At 41.9% G+C, this 21,135-nt stretch overlaps 3 protein-coding genes across 28 annotated transcripts in view; 1 reads left to right on the plus strand and 2 right to left on the minus strand.

Moving 5' to 3' along the window:
- ACOX2 (acyl-CoA oxidase 2) overlaps nucleotides 1-2,577 on the plus strand; it is a 31,661-nt gene extending 29,084 nt beyond the window's left edge. For all 16 annotated transcript variants that reach the window (XM_072785627.1, XM_072785631.1, XM_072785629.1 and 13 more), the window contains one exon: nucleotides 1,673-2,577. In XM_072785627.1, the coding sequence (XP_072641728.1) occupies nucleotides 1,673-1,735 (63 nt within the window). In that variant the 3' untranslated portion in view covers nucleotides 1,736-2,577. The remainder of the gene's footprint in view (nucleotides 1-1,672) is intronic.
- The window catches only part of PXK (PX domain containing serine/threonine kinase like), a 141,228-nt gene that overhangs the window by 8,132 nt on the left and 111,961 nt on the right, over nucleotides 1-21,135 (minus strand). For 2 of the 6 annotated variants that reach the window (XR_012011889.1, XR_012011886.1), the window contains one exon: nucleotides 6,997-7,066. The gene's annotated coding sequence lies outside the window, so the exon portion shown is untranslated. Of the gene's footprint in view, nucleotides 1-6,996; nucleotides 7,067-17,756; nucleotides 17,936-19,612; nucleotides 19,720-21,135 lie in introns of all 6 variants that reach the window. The other 4 variants (XR_012011887.1, XR_012011885.1, XR_012011883.1 and 1 more) reach the window with 4 other exon arrangements.
- The window catches only part of KCTD6 (potassium channel tetramerization domain containing 6), a 40,991-nt gene continuing 24,175 nt past the window's right edge, over nucleotides 4,320-21,135 (minus strand). Inside the window, exons 1-4 of one of the 6 annotated variants that reach the window (XM_072785676.1) lie at nucleotides 11,432-13,494; nucleotides 9,537-9,597; nucleotides 6,997-7,066; nucleotides 4,320-5,734 (exon numbers count right to left, since the gene is read on the minus strand). In XM_072785676.1, coding sequence (XP_072641777.1) covers nucleotides 5,048-5,734; nucleotides 6,997-7,023 — 714 coding nt within the window. In that variant the 5' untranslated portion in view covers nucleotides 7,024-7,066; nucleotides 9,537-9,597; nucleotides 11,432-13,494 and the 3' untranslated portion in view covers nucleotides 4,320-5,047. Of the gene's footprint in view, nucleotides 5,735-6,996; nucleotides 7,067-9,536; nucleotides 10,574-11,431; nucleotides 13,495-13,830; nucleotides 13,920-17,756; nucleotides 17,893-21,135 lie in introns of those variants that run through there. The other 5 variants (XM_072785675.1, XM_072785678.1, XM_072785673.1 and 2 more) reach the window with 5 other exon arrangements.

Here is a 21,135-nt window from a genome sequence, read left to right on the forward strand (position 1 = left end):
TTCTTCTTTCTTTCTTTCTTTCTTTTCTTTCTTTCTCTCCTTCCTTCCTTCCTTCCTTCCTTCCTTCCTTCCTTTTTTTGTTTCTTTTTTTTCCCATTCACTTTTCTGTTTTTCCCTATCTCCAGCTACCTGACTGTGAACAAGGATAGAGTCTTTCTCTTCCTAACTCTAGGATCTGTCTCGGAGTAGACACTTTGCATTTATGGAATAAATGAACATAGTTTTATGACCCACAGTGAAATGAAGAACCTCCTGCATACACAGTGCTGCAGACTCTGACCATCTTGGCTTACATTACCTTGCTAAAAAGGTGACAAGTAGAGTAATGTGACTGTTCCATGCACAGCAATTTGGGAATGTGAGATTATCAATGGCCTTAGAGAACTGTCGCCAGTTAGTTAAAATGACAGTCGGTTGACTATTAAAATATAGCCACATAATCTTACACTACTGGCTCCTTGAGAGTCTACCAAAATAGCACTTTTAAGGTATATATTTCTAATCTCTAGATAATTTTGAAGCTAAAGACATTTTACTTCAAATGTCTTTTGAAGTAAAAGACATTTTTCCTCATTGGCACCAGTAGAAAAAGGCACAATGAAGGTATTTCAAATAAATTAAAACAATAGCTATGTTAAAACATACCTTGGAGACACAAAATTACAAAGGGGAATATATTTCACTGACATTTTCTACCAAAAGAAAAGTGCTATGCTAAGTTAAACATCTTAGAATCCTAAGACAGTCTCTCTTCTGTCTGGGGCAGGCTGAGTGTTGAGCTTTATCCCTAGACAGGATGATGCGCTCTTTCATAGTTTACTCTAGCCATGGTGTGTTTGTTTTTTGGCTTTTTTCCTGAGCTGGATGCTATTTCCAGCCAGATTCTCCAAAGTAAATTGCAAAAGGCTGTTCCTGCTCCCCACATGAATTCATATTTAAGTGATTCCCTATAGATGCAAGCAGTGCAGGAACCACTGGGGACAATTTCAAAACAAGAATCCTATTTCCCCCAATTATTCTACTGTAAAAATTTGTCCAAGTAGTTGCTAGATACATGAAACACACCTACTGATTCATTCATCCATTCATTCACTCAATGAATATTTATTGAGCATATGCTCTACACCAGAAACTGTTCTAAGTACTAAGGCTATAAGGGAAAACAGAAGTCATAGACCCTGTCTTTAATGAGGAGCTCAAAGTTTTAGCCTAGACAGGCAAACAAGTAAATATAAAAGATGAGGCTAGAACTGTGAAGCAAAGAATTAAGACATATATTAGTGAACAAGGGGAAATAACCTACTCTTACATAGAACCTTAATTATCCAATTCATCTTCTGAGTCCTTGCTTTGCGGTTAATGTTCAACTTCAAAGAACTTCAAAAAGTCAAGCATTTTATTTGTATTAAATTCCAAAAGCAAATGATAAGCTGTTTCTTAATTGGCCACCTGCATCCACAATTTAAAATCTGCATGAGAAAAGGAAGGATGCCCTTTGGAAAAAATATTTCTCCATATGTTCACACAAAACAGATTTAAAAAAACTAATTTTTAAAATTAAGAATCTTATGTAATGTTACTTTTTTGAAACTAAAAACTTAATGTGGAGGTAAAAGTCATTAATCCTGGCAGAAATATTGTCTTAACAATGTACTTTTTTTTCTACAAACAGGGGAACCCTGCCTATGAGAAATACATAAAACCACTATTACAAAGTTGGAGATCCAAGCTGTGAAATAATGAAGAGCATTCAAGAGGCGCCACCATGGGACTATGAACTATGGCATATATAGCATTCAACTTTAAAGTATACTTCATATATACTTTATATATTTCAAAAAAATATATATATATATACACACACACACATATACATAGTTGTTGTTTTTAAAGTAAGCTCTAGGGGCGCCTGGGTGACTCGGTCAATTAAGCATCTGCTTTTGTTTTTGGTTCAGAGGTCCTAATCTGGGGTCCTGGAATGGAGCCTTGCATCAGGAGGCTCCCTGCTCAGTGGAGAACCTGTTTCTCCCTCTTCCCTATACCCCTCCCCTGTTCATGCTTTCTATGCTATCTCACTGTCTCTCAAATAAATAAATAAAATTGAAAGGAAGGAAGGAAGGAAGCAAGCAAGCAAGCAAGCAAGCTCACTTGCTCTGAGGGCGGCCTGGGTGGCTCAGATGGTTAAGGGTTTGCCTTTGGCTCTGGATCCTGGGATCAAGCTCCATGGCGGGCTCCTGACTCAGCAGGGGATAATAATAGCCCTATTATCTTAAAAAAAATAATAAAGTAAGTTTTATACCCAATGTAGGACTTGAACTCACAACTCCAAGATCAAGAATCACATGCTCTACCAATTCAGCCAACCAGGCACCCCCTAAAGTATATATTTTTTAAAGAGGGTCATTATCTGAATGGATGGATGAAACATCTGTGATTTACTTCATGAAAATCTATGGAAGGAAAAAGGGAGAGTGAATAGCTGAAGATGGGGTCATTCAAGGGGTTCGTGGGTATTTGCACTATTCTACTTCTGATTATGTTTAAAATTTCCCATAATAAATAAAGTAGTGCTATCCATTTGTAGCATCTATTTTGTTAAATACCACAGTTTTGCTTTAGATCTAAAAGTCAATAGATTCATTAGTTATCATTTATGTCTAATTTAGCACACATTTATCCAAGGTTTAAAGGGATATACACATGTGCACACACAATCCTCCTCCAAAAGTGCCTGTTCTTGGAGTAATCTAAATAAAATGTAGAGCTCTGAGAATACCACTAAGTATCAATTTTTGAAAATCAACTATTTTGCAGGGAAAATGATTTAAAATTTTCTTAAAAAGACATAATTGTCTCAAATTACCCAAATATAATCAAACTACATTTTTCATATTGCACAAGTAAACACTCAAAACTAAATGCCACCATATTAAGTTGCAAAAAAACCTCAGCTGGCTACTTTTCCTAATTTACTTATAAAAATAATCATTTAGTTAATTTTTTCTTTTTTTCTTCTCCTTCTTTTTTTTAAGTAAGCTCCTCACCCAGCATGGAGCCCAATGCAGGGTTGCAACCCTCGACCCTGAGATTAAGACCTGAGATTAAAAACTGGATGCCTAACAACTGACTGAGCCACCCAGGAGCCCCTTAGTTAACAATTAATAAACCTAAGAAAATTGACCAAAACAAACTTTTCTCCAGTAAACTGGGCAAGGAAGAGACCCCATAAGATTTTAATTTTTAAAACCTTAGAACTAATATTATTTTCATTTCCAAATCATCCTGTCTTGCTTCTATCTCTGCCAATTCAACAACACATAAGTGGCTGGATGTTTTTTTGGAGGAGGGGGGTAATCTCTAATCAATTTGAAGTATCAGACAATTTTCTAAAAAGATAACTTCACACCATTTAATGAAACCACAGCAACCTGCCAATAGTATGATAGGATTTTAGTTTGAAGACGGCTGAAGATGGTTTAGTTGAAGATGGTGAAAACAGGGTAATTACAGGTTTCTAGATATTGGTCATTTGTCAAATCTTAAATTTTCAGAGAGACATGGGCAAAAATGGATATAGGTAAGTGTTCTCATCCTCCTTTCAGAGACAGAATTTCAGAATTCTCTCATGTAGAAGAGAAAAGGAAAGGGCACACAGCCTCAAAACTCCACTCTTCCCTTAGAAAACAGGGAAGAAATTACATGACTTACTTTATAAAGTGTTCCAGCAACTAGGAAGTCTCACTATAGCTAACATAATCCTTCCTATAACTTCCAAGAAAGAGAATCAAAGCAACTATTCAAAATAAAGACCACAGTAAAATAAAGTACATATGTATCTCCAACTGTTCCAGAGCCTTCACTCACTGCAGTTTAGTTTTTCTCCTCAGAAACAGACTTAACTATAATAATAAAATATATTTGTGGGCCACCATAATATTGTGAGAAAAAAGTAAAGAGCCAGTTTGTCCCTGTGCTCAGTGCAAAGCTAGCAAAAGGGTCATATTCAGTGCTGACAATTAGTGGCTTCCTGAAGAAAAATCTTCAACGTAAGTCCTATTTGAAAAAAAATTTATCAAATTGTTTGATTCCCTGTTTGAATATGCACTCTTTTAGACAAGATGATTAATTCCATCCATTCCTGCTCCAGTAACACAGTAGATTCTATAAACTGCCTCCTCAGGTTCTACTGAGTCCTCTGGAGTCAAATACAAAGGTGTTATAAGCAGGATATACTGGGACATAAACCAAACAATACATACTTTAGGCAAGAAATATGATGTCCCCCCCCCATAAGTAATAATAATCAACAAATACAAACCTAATTTTCATATTTCATTTTTTATTAGTTTTTTTTTCTTCTTCTGGTAGACAGTACACTTGGGAATTATACTGCACCAGGCATAAGAAGTAAGAGTTCTACCACAGGGACATTTTGTATTCAGAATCCAATATAAATATTTCTAGTCAGACATTTCCATGGCTACAGATATTTGGTTGCTTGATTTATATGCATAGAAAGAAACAGTTGTCATAACTGTAAAAAGCAGTACTTAACAAGTACTTTTAAATGATTGGAACAGTTTTCCTTTAATATTACAATACTTCTTATTGGTTTGGAAACTAGGTCACCCTACATGATGTTTTGATTTTTCTCAAAGGCATCATGAATACTCTGTTTATTCTTTCATTCCTGCATTTTTAGCCTTCTAGTTGAGTTAGGGACCATTTAATCAGAAATCATTGTAGCACTGTAATAAAAAAAGCTCTGTTAAGAGTAGATTATATACCATAATGATTTTCATACTTCTTTTTATAAAAAAGGTATCTGGAGGCTCCAAACAGGCACATGCATACTCAAGGTAAAAGGAACAAAACATAGAGGAGTCTGCTAACGCACAAAACTTCCTTCTGGTCCTCAATGCCTTCAAATAAATACAAATATTAAAAAAAAAAAAAAAATCCCACACTGTGATTTAAAAAAAAAAAAAAAAAGTCTCTTCCATGTCCTGGAAAGTGAGTTTCCAGGAACTTCTCCCAGGCTTATAGATCAGTCATCGGTCTTCCGGGCCAGCCTACAGAAAGTCCAGTTGTGCTCCACTGTGTTCTCGTTGGCCCGCTCACTCATGTGATGCACTCGAGTGTTGCGGATCGTGAAACCTTGTTTCGTAATGTATTCCATCAGGTGGACCCGGAGAGAAACTTCCTGGTGATAATCACAGGGTCCAAAAGTAAAGGAAACCTGGCAATCTCTGGTGTCCATCATATGCTTATTCCACTTCGTGAAATAGTTTGAGATACCTTCTAGTAAGGAATGGACCTTAGTGGTGATGGTTAATTGGGTTATGATGACAGCTACTGGATTGGAGTACTTAGAAAGCTTCCGAGTGCTAGATAATTCCACAACCTCTTCAAAAGTATCCATAGGATACAAAGGCTTAGGGTCATTGAGACACTGAATCAAGGGCTCAATCTGATAAAAATCTGCTTCTTTCCGAAGCAGATCAAATTCCTTAAAATCCAAAGGTAAGGTCAATTCTGAAGTTCTTAAGAAGTTGAGAACATATCGGAAAAGAGGTCCATCTCGATCAATGAAGTAATTGCCTTGAGGGTCTCGAGCTGTGGGGAAGTCCCCCCCAAACATAGCTCCAAGCATGGAATCCGGGTAACGCGTCAGTGTGGTCAGAGACGTTGTATACAAGTGTCCACCTACATTTAACGTGACTGGGTCAGTCATCTGAAATTTTTAAAAAATGATCAGTCATCTGAAATCTCTTAAATCCTAACTTTGACAAACTAAAAAAATTAATAGTAACAAGCAAAAGATTCCTTCAGGCTATAATGTATTTAGCAGTCCTATAATACAAAATAGCTTTACTATCAATGATAAACCTACCCAGATAAAGGGATCTAATACTTTCTTTCAATAGGAAAAGGGTAAATCTAATTCATTAAAACCTTACACTAAAAAAAGAAGAGCATGACTTCCAAAGCCATTTAATTTCAGGTCCAATACCTATAGAGAAGTTTTTAGGTCAGAGTATACTATGGGAAGAGAAAAGCCAAGCTAAAATATACCCATATAAGTTTTTTTCTGATTAAAAAAAAAAGAGAATTTCCTTTTTCTTAATTCAATTTAACACATACTTCTTTCATTTTTCCCACTCAAAAAAGGGGAACAAATCATAAAATTTATTTTAAAAATAAAAATTAGTGCAGACCTACTCTTTATAATTTCTCCATGGAAAATACAGTGCCAAATACTAACATAACAATATACTAGTCAACACAATCTTATATACCCAAAGGCTAACAGCAGCTTTAAAATTTTATAATCTGATACTGTATTCACTTTTGTAACATTAATGTTGCAATCTGGCTTTTAATTTTGAAAAGCTACCTTCTCTACATAATACATACCTTCCCTTTTAGAAATTATATTTAAGAAAAAAATAAAAATAAAGACAGATGGACTCCAGGTACTAGACAAGTGAAATATTTCTTTGATTAAAGGATAAGTAAAAAAAAAAAAAGAAAAAAAAAAGGATAAGTAAAATAGGAAGACCAGCACATTCAAAAAAAAGTACAAGTGGAAAAAAAAAAAGTACAAGTGGGAGAAGTGGCAACTTCTCAAACTTCAACTTTCCTAACACAAGAAAAATCCTCTGTACCATTACCTACTAGACCATTTTAACAGTTACTACTCTATGTAGGGTTTTAAGAGTGATATACTTTGAAGACCTTTAAATTATTATGATCTCTCTCAAGTAAGTGATTATAAAAAGTCACTTAGAGAGCTCATATTGACTTTGCTTACATAAAAAGACCAAACTAAACAAAAACACCCCAAAAATAAACTCATTAAGAGGGGAGAGGGTGTTATACTAATTTATAACTTTCATTCTTTGAAGATGCATTATACCTAAGAATACAGAAGAAGGGGGAAAGACACAAAAATTATTGGCCAGCCTTCAAAATGCATCTGTAAAAGCATCTCACCATATAGCCCCAGTCTCCATTATCCATCTGCTCCAGCGCTGCGTCTTGGGGAGCCCAGGTTCCAGGGAAACTTGGGGGGAGAAAAAGACATATGACAGAGCATGTAACTACGAAAACAGAATGATTCTTCCACCCAAAAGAGCAGGCCAAGCATCGGGTAACTACTCATCTTCACTCAACCAAAACTGGCTACAAGGCAAAGACCTGGAGAGGATAGCGTTCCTCTTAAGACTGTCTACGCATGCCTGAGAGATTGACGATCTTTAGAGAAAAAAATTATCCCATGCTTAGGGAAGGAGAAGGAGCCCAGTAAGTACACCAGTCATTCAATTTCTACCTATCCTTTCTCCCTCTGCCTGTGTCTCTGCCTCTCTCTCTCTCATGAACAAATAAATAAATCTGTAAAAAAAAAAAAAAAAAAAAATTCTACCTACCCTCTCTGGGAATTCAATTTTTAGAATTTCTACAGGAGAACATTACGGTTAACTGTACAAGCTTATCCTGGTGCAAACCTACAATGATCCTTATCAAAAAGGTGATTTAAGGAAAGGGAGAAAGAGAACTCTTTTTCATCCATTTCAGCTACACAACCAAACATCTCAGTAAAAGCATTAAAAGTCATAAACCTCCCAAGACACCAGTACACTTTCCAAGAGAAATACATCAGAATGGTATTTCTTTTATAACATTAAAAAACACTAATTATGCTTTTAATAACGATAGATTTCATTTTGTACAATAATCAAAACAAATAGAAAACAATTTAAATGCCAAATCATTAGAGCACAATTTGGGACAAAAAGAACCTTTGAAATCTGGTTGCCAGTCATTCAGCCGGCATTTATGGAGAGCCAGCCTGAAGACATTGATAAACACCCAGATACTAATGATGCCAGTTTGAATTTATTTTTATCTACAATTCAAAAGCACTTAAACACTTTCCCAGCTACAGAATTGCTTTAGTCAGTCCCCTCTCACACACTTCATTCTCCAAATCAACCAGCAAAGCAAACTGCAGAGCAAATTTCAAAAGCTCTGGCAAGAGACAGTAAGAAACGTGAACTTATCGGTATTTATCCAGGAAAAGCACTGGCTTTTTATATGGTCTTTGAACAAATTCACTTTTCCCACTTTTAGAGAAATCTGGCACACTATTCCCAGAACAGGCCCTGGCTACAGAAGATCACAAAGGCTCTTTCTCAAAAAGGTCACTCAGGCATGTAGAGAACATTTGCATAGCACAGCATGGGCTGAAATCAGAGCCTGAAGCATCTATTTTTCCACCTTGCACATTCTTCAAAGAAAACAAGCTAAAATGTGGACCAGACAACGTGCCGTCAGGTTTAATTCTCCATACTCAGCAGCTGGATATAGATAGACCTCCACATGCTACAGGGTGAGAAATAGAACAAATGTCAAATTCAGGGGGGTTGTGACAACCTTTCATTCCTCTGACTTGCTTCATAGTATTTGAAGTAAACAGAATCAAGAAAACAGGCTTTACCAATTTATATTATGAACATCTGATTCAGTTACGATACAACAGAAAGATCAGTAACTGAGCAATTCAAAAGGCCAGTCATCCGAAATAGACTCATCTTTGGTATCTTCCCATCACCCAAAGTATTCATTCCTGACAGCCTCAAAAATAATTCAACCAACATTTATTAAAGGTCAACGGGGTGGGTGGACGATGTGCAATGTAGAGACACAAAAATAAGAAAGAAACAATCTTTGCCTTCATGGAGCTTTCTATCTGTGAAGAAAAACAACATGCAACAACTGTACAGAAAAGTGCTACATAATGGATGGACTAGCAGAGGCCTTCAGGAAGATAAAACAAGAACACTTCCAAGTGGGCGACTTCAGGAAGAGCTCACTCAGGAGAACTCTGAAGGAATATCTGGACAACCTGAGAGAAGGGATTCCAAAATTTAAATAAAAAGATATTCTAAAATGTAAATAAATTTTCTCCCACAACATTCCTGATACAATAATCAGTGCATGAATTACCATCCCCATTTCAGAGATGCAAAATAGAAAAAAAGCAGATTAAATGACTTGCTCAAGTTCCCACAGTTTGGAAAGTAACGGATTAAGAACTTGGATTTTCTGGGATGCCTGGGTGGCTCAGTGGTTGGGCATCTGCCTTTGGCTCAGGGCGTGATCCTGGGGTCCAGGGATCGGGGATAGGGTCCGCATCAGGCTTCTTGCATGGAGCCTGCTACTCCTTTTGCCTGTGTGTCTGCCTCTCCTTCTCTGTGTCTCTCATGAATAAATAAATAAATCTTTAACCAAAAAAAAAAAAAAAAAGATCTTGGATTTTCTGACAACTAGTCTAGATCCTTCTATAAATCCCCTCTTTGGGTGGAAATTGAAAGAACAGAATCCAGGAAACAAGAAACTGAAAGGATTAACTATAGACTCCCTAGCAGGTGGATTTTATTTATAAATAAATTTAATAGTAACTAAGTCTAAGTGAGCAGTCACAATGGGCTTGTAAAAATTCCCCTGAGGCAAAAAAGCAAGCACCTACTCACAAGCACCACTGTCTCAAGTAAAGAACTCCAATCCATGAATATCCAAATGGTTAAATGAGAACTGGGAGACCAAAGACAAAGGAAAAAAACAGACATCATCAATGTTACAGGTGTTATGCAAGGTCTGTCCACTATTAATCCTTTTCTCCCCCCTTTTCTACTGCTAAACCAAAATAAGATAACTTCTTAAACAATCATAAAAAGAAAATTAGATGACTTGGAGTCTGTTCCACAGCAAAAGCCCAGGTTCTGCTCCGATTCAAAGATGTAATGAAACCCAAGCTTAATAATTCAAGAAATCAATTATGGGAATCTATATAAGTTCGTGTTTCTTTAAAAACACCCCAAAACCTCCCTACATTTGTGTATAAGATACAAATACTCAAAATAAAATAAAGTTACTATTAGTCATTTCCAATAACAATGACTAAACTGTCTTAAAAAACCAAACTGTTCACTAAAGAGCCCTAAGGGGAAAAAACAGTATTGATCAGTTTAAATTTTATCCCTACTCCTTACTTCTAAACATCCTCTGTGGGGATGCTTAATGCTTAGATACTGCAAGAAACAAACCAAAAAAAAAGCAGTTAGATTCCTGGTCATCCAATAGCTGAATAATCAGCCTCTAAACTGATGACTATTAGGAACATCTCAGAGACAATACAGATGAATGAAATAAAACATAATCTGAAAGAATTTCTGGGATAGCGTCAATCTCTTCTACTAAATCATTTTTCAGAGCTGCTAACATTTAGAAAATGATTCATTTGCTTTTCATCTTCTCTCTCTTCTGGCACAGTCTCCAATAGAGGGTTCAATGAGAAGTTAAATGACCACAAGACAGGCAGCAGAAGGAAGATCTTGAAATGGGTATCAAATGGGCCTGTTTTACTTGATGAAGACAAAGAAAAATCTAATATTCCAGAAAATCTGCCAGGAATAGGGATTATGAGGGTAACAATGAAAAACTTATTTCTTTAAAGTGACTATCCTAGGGATCCCTGGGTGGCACAGCGGTTTAGCGCCTGCCTTTGGCCCAGGGCGCGATCCTGGAGACCCGGGATCGAATCCCACGTCGGGCTCCTGGTGCATGGAGCCTGCTTCGCCCTCTGCCTATGTCTCTGCCTCTCTCTCTCTCTGTGTGTGTGACTATCATAAATAAATAAATTTTTAAAAATAAATAAATAAATAAAGTGACTATCCTTACTAAAGATCATTTTAAACAACTGTAAATGCAACCAAGCACAATTATAAAGTTCAAAGAAAGGCTTCTGACCCTTGAAAATCAGTCCTACCTGAAAGTATCTCACCTACAGAGCAAATAAAATTCTTGTGGAAACAACTGGCTGACCATTCCCAAAGAATATAAAACAGTACTGAAAATTCACCCACACTTAAGCTTCAAAGGTTAATTATGACTAATGTGTAAATTCTGACAGAATAATGTTAGCAGATAATTAAGCGAAGGAAAACACACACTAAAGAATTTATAAAAGCCTTAAAAGAAACTGCTAACAATTTTCTAAACTAGCAAATCTGAAAAATCCACAATCCAACAAGTTAATAACTTACCTAAGAACCTAGACCATTCTCCTCATCACTGCAGAACTGCAAGCAATCAAGCTTTTGGTTATGATGAACTAATTCTACATAAATATTCTGGGTTTATCATTTCTGCTACAGACTAAAACTAAGCATTCTCACAAGCAAAATTCCTACTTCTATATAACAACTTATCCATCAGAATGCACACCTCCAAACTCGGATAAATAATAAAAACCTGTAATTACTGCCTTCCCAAAGTTTCTAGGTAACCCCTGTAAAATGCCTTTCTACGGAAATCTTTGTGTCTGGCATTCAGAAAAGAAGACTCAATAAATTCCATCTATACATACCTCAAAATTCCATTTGTATGGAACTCCTCAGTTCTTGAAACATAGGAGTTTGAAAATGAAATACTTTTTATAGGAATGAGTTCAGCGACATCTAAAGGAATCTTCTGGGTTAACATTTCACATATAGGCTGACACAAGTAGCCAGGCACACAAGGAGAAAGTGATTATGGTGTTAGGGTGTCCTTACCAACACAAAAATAGATTGTTTTTTCCTAAAATTAATTATTTTTTCTCCTTCCTCTCTCCATGTAGTCTAGAGGAAACGAGGTCTAGGTTGAAAAAATGACCTTAATACTAAAGAGTTGTCACAAATAGCCACAAAATCAAAACATACCTCTTATCCTCAGTTTCTACAAAATAAAATAGTATAATACCACCTTCCCAATCATAATGATACCATACAGGCGTAACACAAAAGGAAACAACCAGCCTACAGGGTCCTAGTCCTAAAAGATCAGGACTAGGGTTCTGAAGTCACATGCAAGCCAGTGCAGAGGAAAAGAGAACTGATGACCAGCGAGCCTCTGCATCCCACTTCTACTCCTTTTATTCATCATGAGACCCCCGAGGAAATCCCTCTTTAAGTCCAGCTTCTTTGCAGAAAAAGAAAATAAGCAAGATCATGACTAGGAAACCATGTGCTAACTGGCAAGTATTACACAAACGTGAAGATACTAGTGGTGGTAGCATAAACGAAATTTGGGTTGGTAAATTGAGAAACTTCAGGAGTGTGAGCACGAGTAATTTACAGCCCTGGCATGGAAACAGAAAAAAATATATGGGAGAAAAGGCCTCTTAGTTTGCTTCCAATCTCCCCAGGTCCTCCTTTCTCCAGAGCTCCAGAAGGGAGAATTAATTACAGGTAAAGGGGAGCAACCAGCTTTTATAGAGACCACCAGATATCTGAGCTCTTGATCACAGAAGGGACTTCTCTAAAGCATGACTCAGGATTATCTATAAGGTAAAGCCCCATCCAGATAAATATGCATATTCCATTTTAAAATAGACTCTAAATACCAAAATCCGAGATAATACTGAGGGACCCATAGACGGATTCACCCTAGGATTCCTTTATGTACTAATGCCTTGAGTAAAACATGACTTGTGAAAATGTGAATCACACACATCTCGGGAATGGCATCGATGGCAGTCCTCACCAACTCAACGCTTCGTATCTATCGGCATCACGTAAAATGAAATACTGGCATGGACCGGCAGTTCTCGACCAAAGAACAAGTTCTCTCCCAACTACCAACCCTGCAGATAAAACGATTTTTCCTTTTCCTTAGCTACATATTTGTTCATTTGAAAACATCAATCTTGGGATCGGGCCTGTGCTAACTGCTGTGCTACTAGCTCTCTTCCTATTCTGAGATCGCACCTGGGCATCTGTGGCAGGGGGAAATAAATAAATAAACAAACAAACAAATAAATAAATAATAACTAGATAGGTAGATAAATAAGTTAAATAAATAAATAAATAAGCAAGCAAGCAAGCCAGACGAGGGGGAAAAAGGGTAGGAGATACCTGGGCCCACCCCAAACATTCTTGGCCAAGCCAGGTCACGGGGCGGGGGGGGGCGGGGGGGGTCCGCCTGTCACTCAAACCTCTTCTATCACAAAGTCCTAAAATCGGATTTTTATCAACTTGGTCCAGAACTATACTGGAACAGAAGAAACGTGACAACTTCAGCAGAATATCCAGAGGATCTGTTTTCGTTTCTGCTGTCCCACACCCTCAGGCACAGCCTCCACCGCCGCCAGCCTGGCAGGTGCCTCGGGGCTCCCCATCACCGCGGTCATCTATCACCTCCGACGTCCACCACTGGAAACGCCAAGACACACACCTCCGAGCGTAAGGGACTCAGCTGCACTCACAGGGTCGTCTCGGGGGGCGGGGGGGGCAGAAAATGCCCTAGAGCTGGGTTCAGAAGCCCTGCCATAGCCTTTGAATTAGGGCAATTGGTGGCTAATAGGCGCCACCCCCTAAAACAATCCTTTTCGGGCAAAAGTCGATGTGTCCCGGTCCGGGCCACGCTTCGCTGCTGCCCCACAGCCAAGACCCCCACCCCCCACCGCACCCGGCCCGGGCGGGGCACGAGATGCTCTCCGGGCCCGGGCGGGGGGCGCGCCCCGGCGACGCGAGCCCGGGGCCCCCGAAGCGCCCGGCCCCGCCCCAGCCCGGCCGCCCGGCCCCGGCCTCCGGCCCCCCGGCCGCGGGCTCGTGCCAGCCCCGGAGCGCGCCGCCCCGGCTCCCCGCGGTGCCCTCGGCGCGGCCCGCCACCGCCCGGATCCCGGCCGCTCCGCGCGGGCTTCTCCTGTGGCCGGCCCTCCCGAGCCCCGGGCCCCCGAGCCCCCGAGCCCCCGGGCCCCCGAGCCCCGGGCCCGCCCCCACTCACTGCGCGGCGGCGGCAGCTGCCCGGCCCGGAGACGCGGCGGCCGGAGAGCGGGAGCGCGAGGACGAGCGAGCCTGCGCCCGGCGGCGGCGGCGGCGGCGGCGGCGGCGGCGGCGACGGCGGCGGCGGCGGCAGAGCGGACGACTGAGCCCGCGCCCGGAGTTGCGGCTCCTGCCGCCGGGCGCGGGCGGCGCCTTCCCAGCAGAGCCGCGGCGCCGCAAGCGCGGGCGCCCCCTAACGGCGGCGCGGGCGGGAGGCCGGAGGGCCAAGAAGGCCGGAGGAGCTCAGCCGGGCGCAGCCGGGGCCGAGCGGTCAGGCTGGCTCGGCCGCAATCCCGGAGGCCCCGCCCCCGAGGCGCCGAGGCCCCGCCCCCGAGCCCGCCCCCTGCGCCCCGCCCCCCGCCGCAGTTTGGAATCAGCCCAACCCCCCGCACTTCTCCCTGCGGCCTCCGACGCGGGTCCTCCCCGCTGTTCCTGCTGTTTCCCCAACGCGTATGGGGCCCCGGCCGTGTACAGCGGCCACCAAGACGGAAGGGAGGGGAAGACAGGCAAGACCCAAGCAAACAGGCAGGAGACAAAATAATGACAAGTTGTAATTCTAAGTGCTGACGGTGAGCGAGAGGAGGGGCCTCTGCCTCGCGCGGGGTGGCGGCCAGGACCTGGACGCCCAGCCTGTGGCCAGAGCACCTGGGGGGGTGGGCAAGCCACCCTGTGATATCGCCCATCTAGCCTGCTGGGCAGGGTAGGGAAGGGCAGGCGGGGAGTAGGGCGGAGCTGGCTTCAGCAAAGAAAATGACCGGTGCAAAGGCCCTGAGGCTGGAAGCCTCAGGAAGAAGCTGGCCCTTGGTGAGGCTGGCGCCAGTATTGTCCTCAGTCCACCACTACAGAAGCCAAGGTTGCAGAGGCTAGGAGATTACCTGAAGTCTCAGAGCTAACTGGTGGGCAGGCATAGACTCCTTCCAAATCCCATTCTATTCCCGCTAACCAGATCTCTGTCCCCTTTCAGGTAGGACCAGGTAAATGATGTTGGTTTTGTCCTTTTCCCTTCTCCACCAGGATAACCCGTGGCTCTAGGAACTCACCTGTGTTTCATGTATACATGTGCCTGGGTTGGCTCTGGAGTTAAACTGTTGGGGTTTTTTAAAGATTTTATTTATTTGAAGAGCACGGCAGGCAGAAGGGGAAGCAGGGCCCCAGCAGAACAAGGAGTCCAGTACTGGGCTCAATCCCAGGACCTGAGGATCAGGACCCAAGCGGAAGGTAGATGCCTAACTGACTGAGCCACCCAGGTACCTGTGGGGTTTAACTTTTATCAGCATGATCATCACAGTCATCTGATAATTTGGTTTTTCTCTGAAAACCCAAATCGATAGATTAAATGAATGGCATATGCTTCATGAACATGATTTAGTGCTATATTATCATACTCAAAAAGACCAGATGAGGATACAGGAAAATATGTATGAAAATAAGCCATGCACAAAGTGGTATATGTGGTATAATCCTAACTTTATATTTAAAAATACAAATATGGGATGCCTGGGTAGCTCAGTGATTGAGCGTCTGCCTTTCACTCAGGGCATGATCCCAGGGTCTGGGATCGAGTCTCACATGGGCTCCTTGCAGAGAGCCTGCTTCTCTGTCTTTGTCTCTCTGTGTGTCTCTCGTGAATAAAAATAAATAAATAAATAAATAAATAAATAAATAAATAAATAAATAAATAAATAAAATACAAATATACATAGACAAAAATTTTGAAGAAAATAGATCAAATCATTGATCATATTATCCAGGTACTAGGATGGGAATGTTAGTGGTTTATTTTAATGTGCTTCTGAATTTTCTGTACTTTCTAGAATGCATAGGTAACTGAATTTATAATCAGAAAATATGATGAGTTTATAGTTTTTAAACAAGAAAAACAATACCAAAATTACCCAGCACTCAGATTTTCAGGATTTGGTGCCACTGAAAATCCAGAACTGCCTCTTGGTATACCAGTGTCCTTAGAAGAGTTATTTCCCTTTATAGGGTTTCTGTTTCCTCAATTAAAAATAGAGGAATTAATTTTGTCAGTTTTCTCAGAACTATTCCCATGTATCTCTTGTAGTGTTTATTGCTATTATAAATTATATTTTCAAATCCATATTTTCTAATATATTGATTACTGAAATGTGGTTGGTTTTTATATAATAATATTATATTCAGCAAACTTGAACTCTTTTTTTAATTCTAATAAGTTCATAGCCTCTCTTGAATTTTCTGTTAAATAATCATAGAGTCTGCAAGTAATTACATTTAGCATCTCCCTGTCCAGCCTTTATTTCCTGTCTCTTGTTTTTTACTGCACTGACTAAAATCTTCAGCATGCTGTTGAACAACAATGATGACAGTGGGGATTTCTATCTTGTTCTTGACTGTTTCTAATATGTTACCCTTAAAGATAGTGTTTGTCATAGTTTTTTATTTTTATTTTTTTTAAGATTTATTTATTTATTTATTTATTTATTTATTTATTTATTTATTTATTTATTTATTTATGGTAGACAGAGAGAGAGAGAGGCAGAGACACAGGAGGGAGAAGCAGGCTCCATGCCGGGAGCCCGACATGGCACTCAATCCAGGGACTCGATCTAGGGACTCCAGGACCACCCCCTGGGCCAAAGGCAGGCACTAAACCGCTGAGCCAACTAGGGATCCCCGTCATAGATTTTTAATAGATACCTTTTATGAGGGTAAGGAAGCACTATTCTGCTTTATTAGGAATGGGTGCTGTACTTTATCAAATATGATATTTTTCCCCCTTATCCAATGGTGGATTTTGTTTTATTAAACTGTCTACACATTCCTGGAATCAACACACCTTTGGTGATGTGTTATTTTTTCAATATACTGCTAGGTTGCATTGCTAATATTTTATTTAGAGTTTTTGCATTCATATCTATGAATGAAATATGCCTGCTAATTTCCTCCCCTGTTCTCTCCTTGTCTGGTTTTGCTGTCACAGTTACAGGAGCTCAAAAAAATCAAAGATTGAGTATTAGGGCCCCTGGGTGGCTCAGTGGTTGAGCAACTGCCTTTGGCTCAGGTTGTAATCCTGGGGTCCTAGGACTGAGTCCCACATCAGGGTCCCTGCATGGAGCCTGCTTCTCCCTCTGCCTATGTCTCTGCCTCTCTCTCCATGTCTCTTATGAATAAATAAATAAAATCTTTAAAAAAAAAAAAGATTGTCTATTCACTCTACAGCTTATATAAGACTGAGATTTTCTGTAGTTTGGATTTTCTATAGGGTTCTCCTGTAAACCATCTTGGTTTGGGAGTTGGGGGTGGAAAGTGTTTATACTGACACCCCAACCCACAATATTCAATCTGGCCTCAATCTCTCCACCTAAATAGCTCTTGTGGGGCCACCAGGAATCTGTTGCTGAATCTGAAAGATCCTCCTCAGTTCTCCCTCACTCAGGCCTCCCTGTAGTGATACTGTGACCACATCCTCCAGGAGATAGCCTCTTCCTATGGCTTGTTCCAGTTTCCCTCCTTCCTCTCAGATTCATGGAGATGCTCCTCCTCTTGCTCTACCAGCCCCTTCTGCCCAGGTTTCTGGCCAAGGCCATCCTCTCCTGTCTACCCATTTCTGTGGACTGGCTCAGCCACCTCCACGGAGTCCATTATTATCTCTAAGCCAAAAGATTCCCAGATCAATACCTCCAGCCCCAGCCTCTCTCCTGAACTCCACCTACAGATGCTGCATATTCTATGGCCCCTACTATGTGCCAGGCACTGTGCTGAGTGTTTCTGCCTTCTGGATCAGTTCTCTATTGCCACATAATTAATCAGCCCCAAATGTAGGGGGCTCAAAACATAAACATTTCTTATCTCATAGTTTCTATGGGTCAAGAAGTTAGAAGTAGTTTAGGTAGAAAATCTTACAGTCTAGATGTCAGCTGGGGCTGCAGTCAGCGGAAGGTTTGGCTGGCACTGGAGAATCCACTTCCAAGATCACTCAGGTAGTTTTTAGCAGGAAGCAGTGGCCCCTCTTCACCTGAGCCTCTCCCAACAGCATGGCAGCTGGGTTAGCCCCCAGCGGGAGTGATCTAAGAAAGAAAAGCCTGAAGCCACGATGTCTTTTATAATGTAGCCTTCAAAGTAACATACGTGTAGTCTCTCAGTCTCACAAACCAACCCTTTTACAGTGTGGGAGGGCACCACACAAGGACGTGAGTACCAGGAGGTGGGGATCACTGGGTATCTTGGAGGCTGCTCACCACACCCTCAGGAACTCTGAGGACAGACTTCCCACATCATTCCAGGGTACAGATGAGAAAAGTAAGGCAAGGAGGGGGAAAGTCATTGACCAAGGCCACACAGCCAAGTGGGAGAAGAGAGATTTGAACACAGCTCTGCCAGGCTCCCCTCCTCCAATGGCCGTCACCAGTTTCTTCACCTTCTCCATGTGCAAACCTGAACCCTGTCAATTTGCCACCCCCAAACCTCTCAAGTCCCCAGCTCAGCTCAGCAAGTGGTGCCACCGTCCTCCCATCTGTCCAAACCAGAAGCTTTGAGTCACGCCTGCTCCTCCCGCCCCCTCACTTCCCAGTGCCGGATAACCCAGCCCTGCCAAGTCTTCCTCCTCAACACAGCCTGGATCCATCTCTCCTTCTCTCCATCTCCACCACCATCACGCAGGCCCAAGCCACCAACTTGTCCGCCCTGGACGTCTGCAGGAGCCCCCTCCCTCATCCCCCTCATTCTCTCTGCCCCCACACTACCCATCCGCCCTCTTCTCTTCAGCATGAATCACCTTTAAGAACACAAAGCTGGGTATGCCACCCTGCCTGCTTTCAACTCCTTCAATGGCTCCCATTGCTTTCAGGATCCAGCCCAAATTCCTTCCAGTGTGATCACTTGCTCACTTCTCCAAACTCCTCCTCTGCACCCGCTTCTCCTCAGGGCCCTGGCCCCTCTGGCCACATTTCAGTATCCAGGACCCACTGTGTATTTTATTTTTTTTTTACTTTAGGCCCTCCATTATGCTATTTCCTTAGTCTAGAACATTCATTCCCCAGCCCTCAGCATCCCTGTCTCCTCATCCTTCAGCATATTGTCATCTCCTGAGAGAGGCCTTTAATGACCTCCCAGCCAAGCTGGTGCCTGCCAGCTATAACTTCCACAGTGCCTGTCCTCTTGCCCAACCTCACTGCCTCTCAGTTGAACCATGAGCTCTCTGAGAGCCAAAGCTGTTTCCATCTGGCTCAGAAGAGCACCCTGTGTGAGCACCATGGGCCTAGACCTTAGTACATACTCGACAGATGTGCCAGTGTGGTGCATTCTCTCTACTCCTCCCCCTCTGCAAGGAACAATATTCAGTTCCTTCGGTGAAGTATGGGGACCCCCACCTCCAACTTTACACATGCTGTTCCCTCTAGAGGAATGTTCTTCCCTCCTGTCCCTCTATTTACTCAGCTAACTCCTATATCTTCATCAGGAAACTAGGGTTGACAGATTCAGCAAATGAAAATAACACAATGCCCAGTCAAATCTGGATCTCAGATAAGTAACAATTGTTTTAAGAAAATTATGTCATAAATACTGCATTAAATACAAGGGTCCTGTATTTCATCTGACAACCTGAGCAGAAACCAGCACCACTTCCCTCCTCTTTTGGGAGATTTCCCTGACCTCTACCCTACCCTCTTAGGTCCACTCAGCCCCCAACACCTGGGCTCCCAAACCACACCCCTGCTTACCCCCAGTGAGCATAAAGCTCATTCTGTTTTGAAACTGACCTAGAATGTGACCTCCGTGACAGAGAAGATTGTGTCTCAGTCCTCATTCAAAGTGAGTTTTCATCTGGGACAAAATCCTGGCCACAGGAAATGGTCAACAAGGTTTACTGAGTGGACAAATAAAAGAGTGCAGAAGAGATAAAAGTAAACAAGCTGGGAAAAGGAAGCAGCACATGAAATTTGGGCCAAAACACAGGACAAATCTCTGGGATGATTGCCTGCAGTGGGGAGCTCCTCTTCCCACCTTACTGCTACCTCTGCCTCATCTCTGTCACTTAGAGCCCCTATATACCTACCCGCAGGGAGCCTTAGAATGGGTAGAGCAGAAATGCAAAAAACAAAAAAACAAAAAAACAAAAACAAAAAAACACAGTCTGGGGGCACCTGGGTGGCTCAGTGGTTGAGCCTCTGCCTTTGGCTCAGGTTTGATCCTGGGGTCTGAGATGGAGTCCTGCATGGGTCTCCCCACAGGGAGCCTGGTTTTTGGCTATGTCTCTGCCCTCTCTCTCTCTCTCTCTCTCTCATGAATAAATAAATAAAATCAAGAAAAAAGAGAAAGAAAGAAAGAAAGAAAGAAAGAAAGAAAGAAAGAAAGAAAGAAAGAAAGAAAGAAAAAAGAAAGAAAAAAGAAAGAAAAAAAGAAAGAAAGAAAAAAGAAAGAAAAAGAAAGAAAGAAAGAAAGAAAGAAAGAAAGAAAGAAAGAAAGAAAGAAAGAAAGTCAGTCAGTCTGTGGGGGTGCCTGGGTGGCTCAGTCAGTTAGGCGTCTGCCTTCGGCTCAGGTCATGATCCTAGTATCCTGGAATCAAGCCCTGTTTCAGGCTCCCTGCTCAGCCGGGAGGCTGCTACTCCCTTTCCCTCTGCTCCTTCACACTGTGCTCTCTCTCTCTTTCAAATAAATAAAATCCTTTAAAAAAAGCCCCCCCCCCCCCACACACACACACAAACAAAAACAAAGAAAGAAACAGTCTGTGTCCCTTCAGGGTTTGCTTCTTCCAAAACAGTCTCTTGAGCATTCAAATGGGCAGCCTATAGGGTACAGGAAAAGGGGTAGGGGGTAGCATGTGCCTCAGCCTTAAATTAGAAAGAGGCTGGGAGGATCCCCTGAGAAGGGAGGTGCCTGCAAAAGTTATAGGGTGCTGCTCCACTGCTCAGAGAGCTATTCAAGTCCAACCAGACCACCTGGGGGCTAAATCTACATTCAGCCCACGTGTGGCATTCCAATTATCTCCCACACTCCTCCCACACTGAGGACAATCCCTAGATTCTTATAGATAATCTGGACCCAAAACGTTGCTGAGCTCTTTCCAACTATTAAATTTTGAAGGGCCAAGGACCCTGCGGCTAATGGAGAAGCCCACTACATCTGCCTGTCTTGCTAGGTGGGATCCATCTCTTCTGTGTGTCTGTCCCTTTCTTGCCCTCAGTCCCCTTTGGTCCTTGTACCACTGGTTTCACCGGCCAGGTTCTCCTGGGGCAGCTAAAAGGCATTCCTTAGACTTTTACTCACTGGCTGACCCAATTGA

The sequence above is a fragment of the Canis lupus genome, chromosome 19, assembly GCF_048164855.1.
Source record: "Canis lupus baileyi chromosome 19, mCanLup2.hap1, whole genome shotgun sequence".
Lineage (NCBI taxonomy): Eukaryota > Metazoa > Chordata > Mammalia > Carnivora > Canidae > Canis > Canis lupus.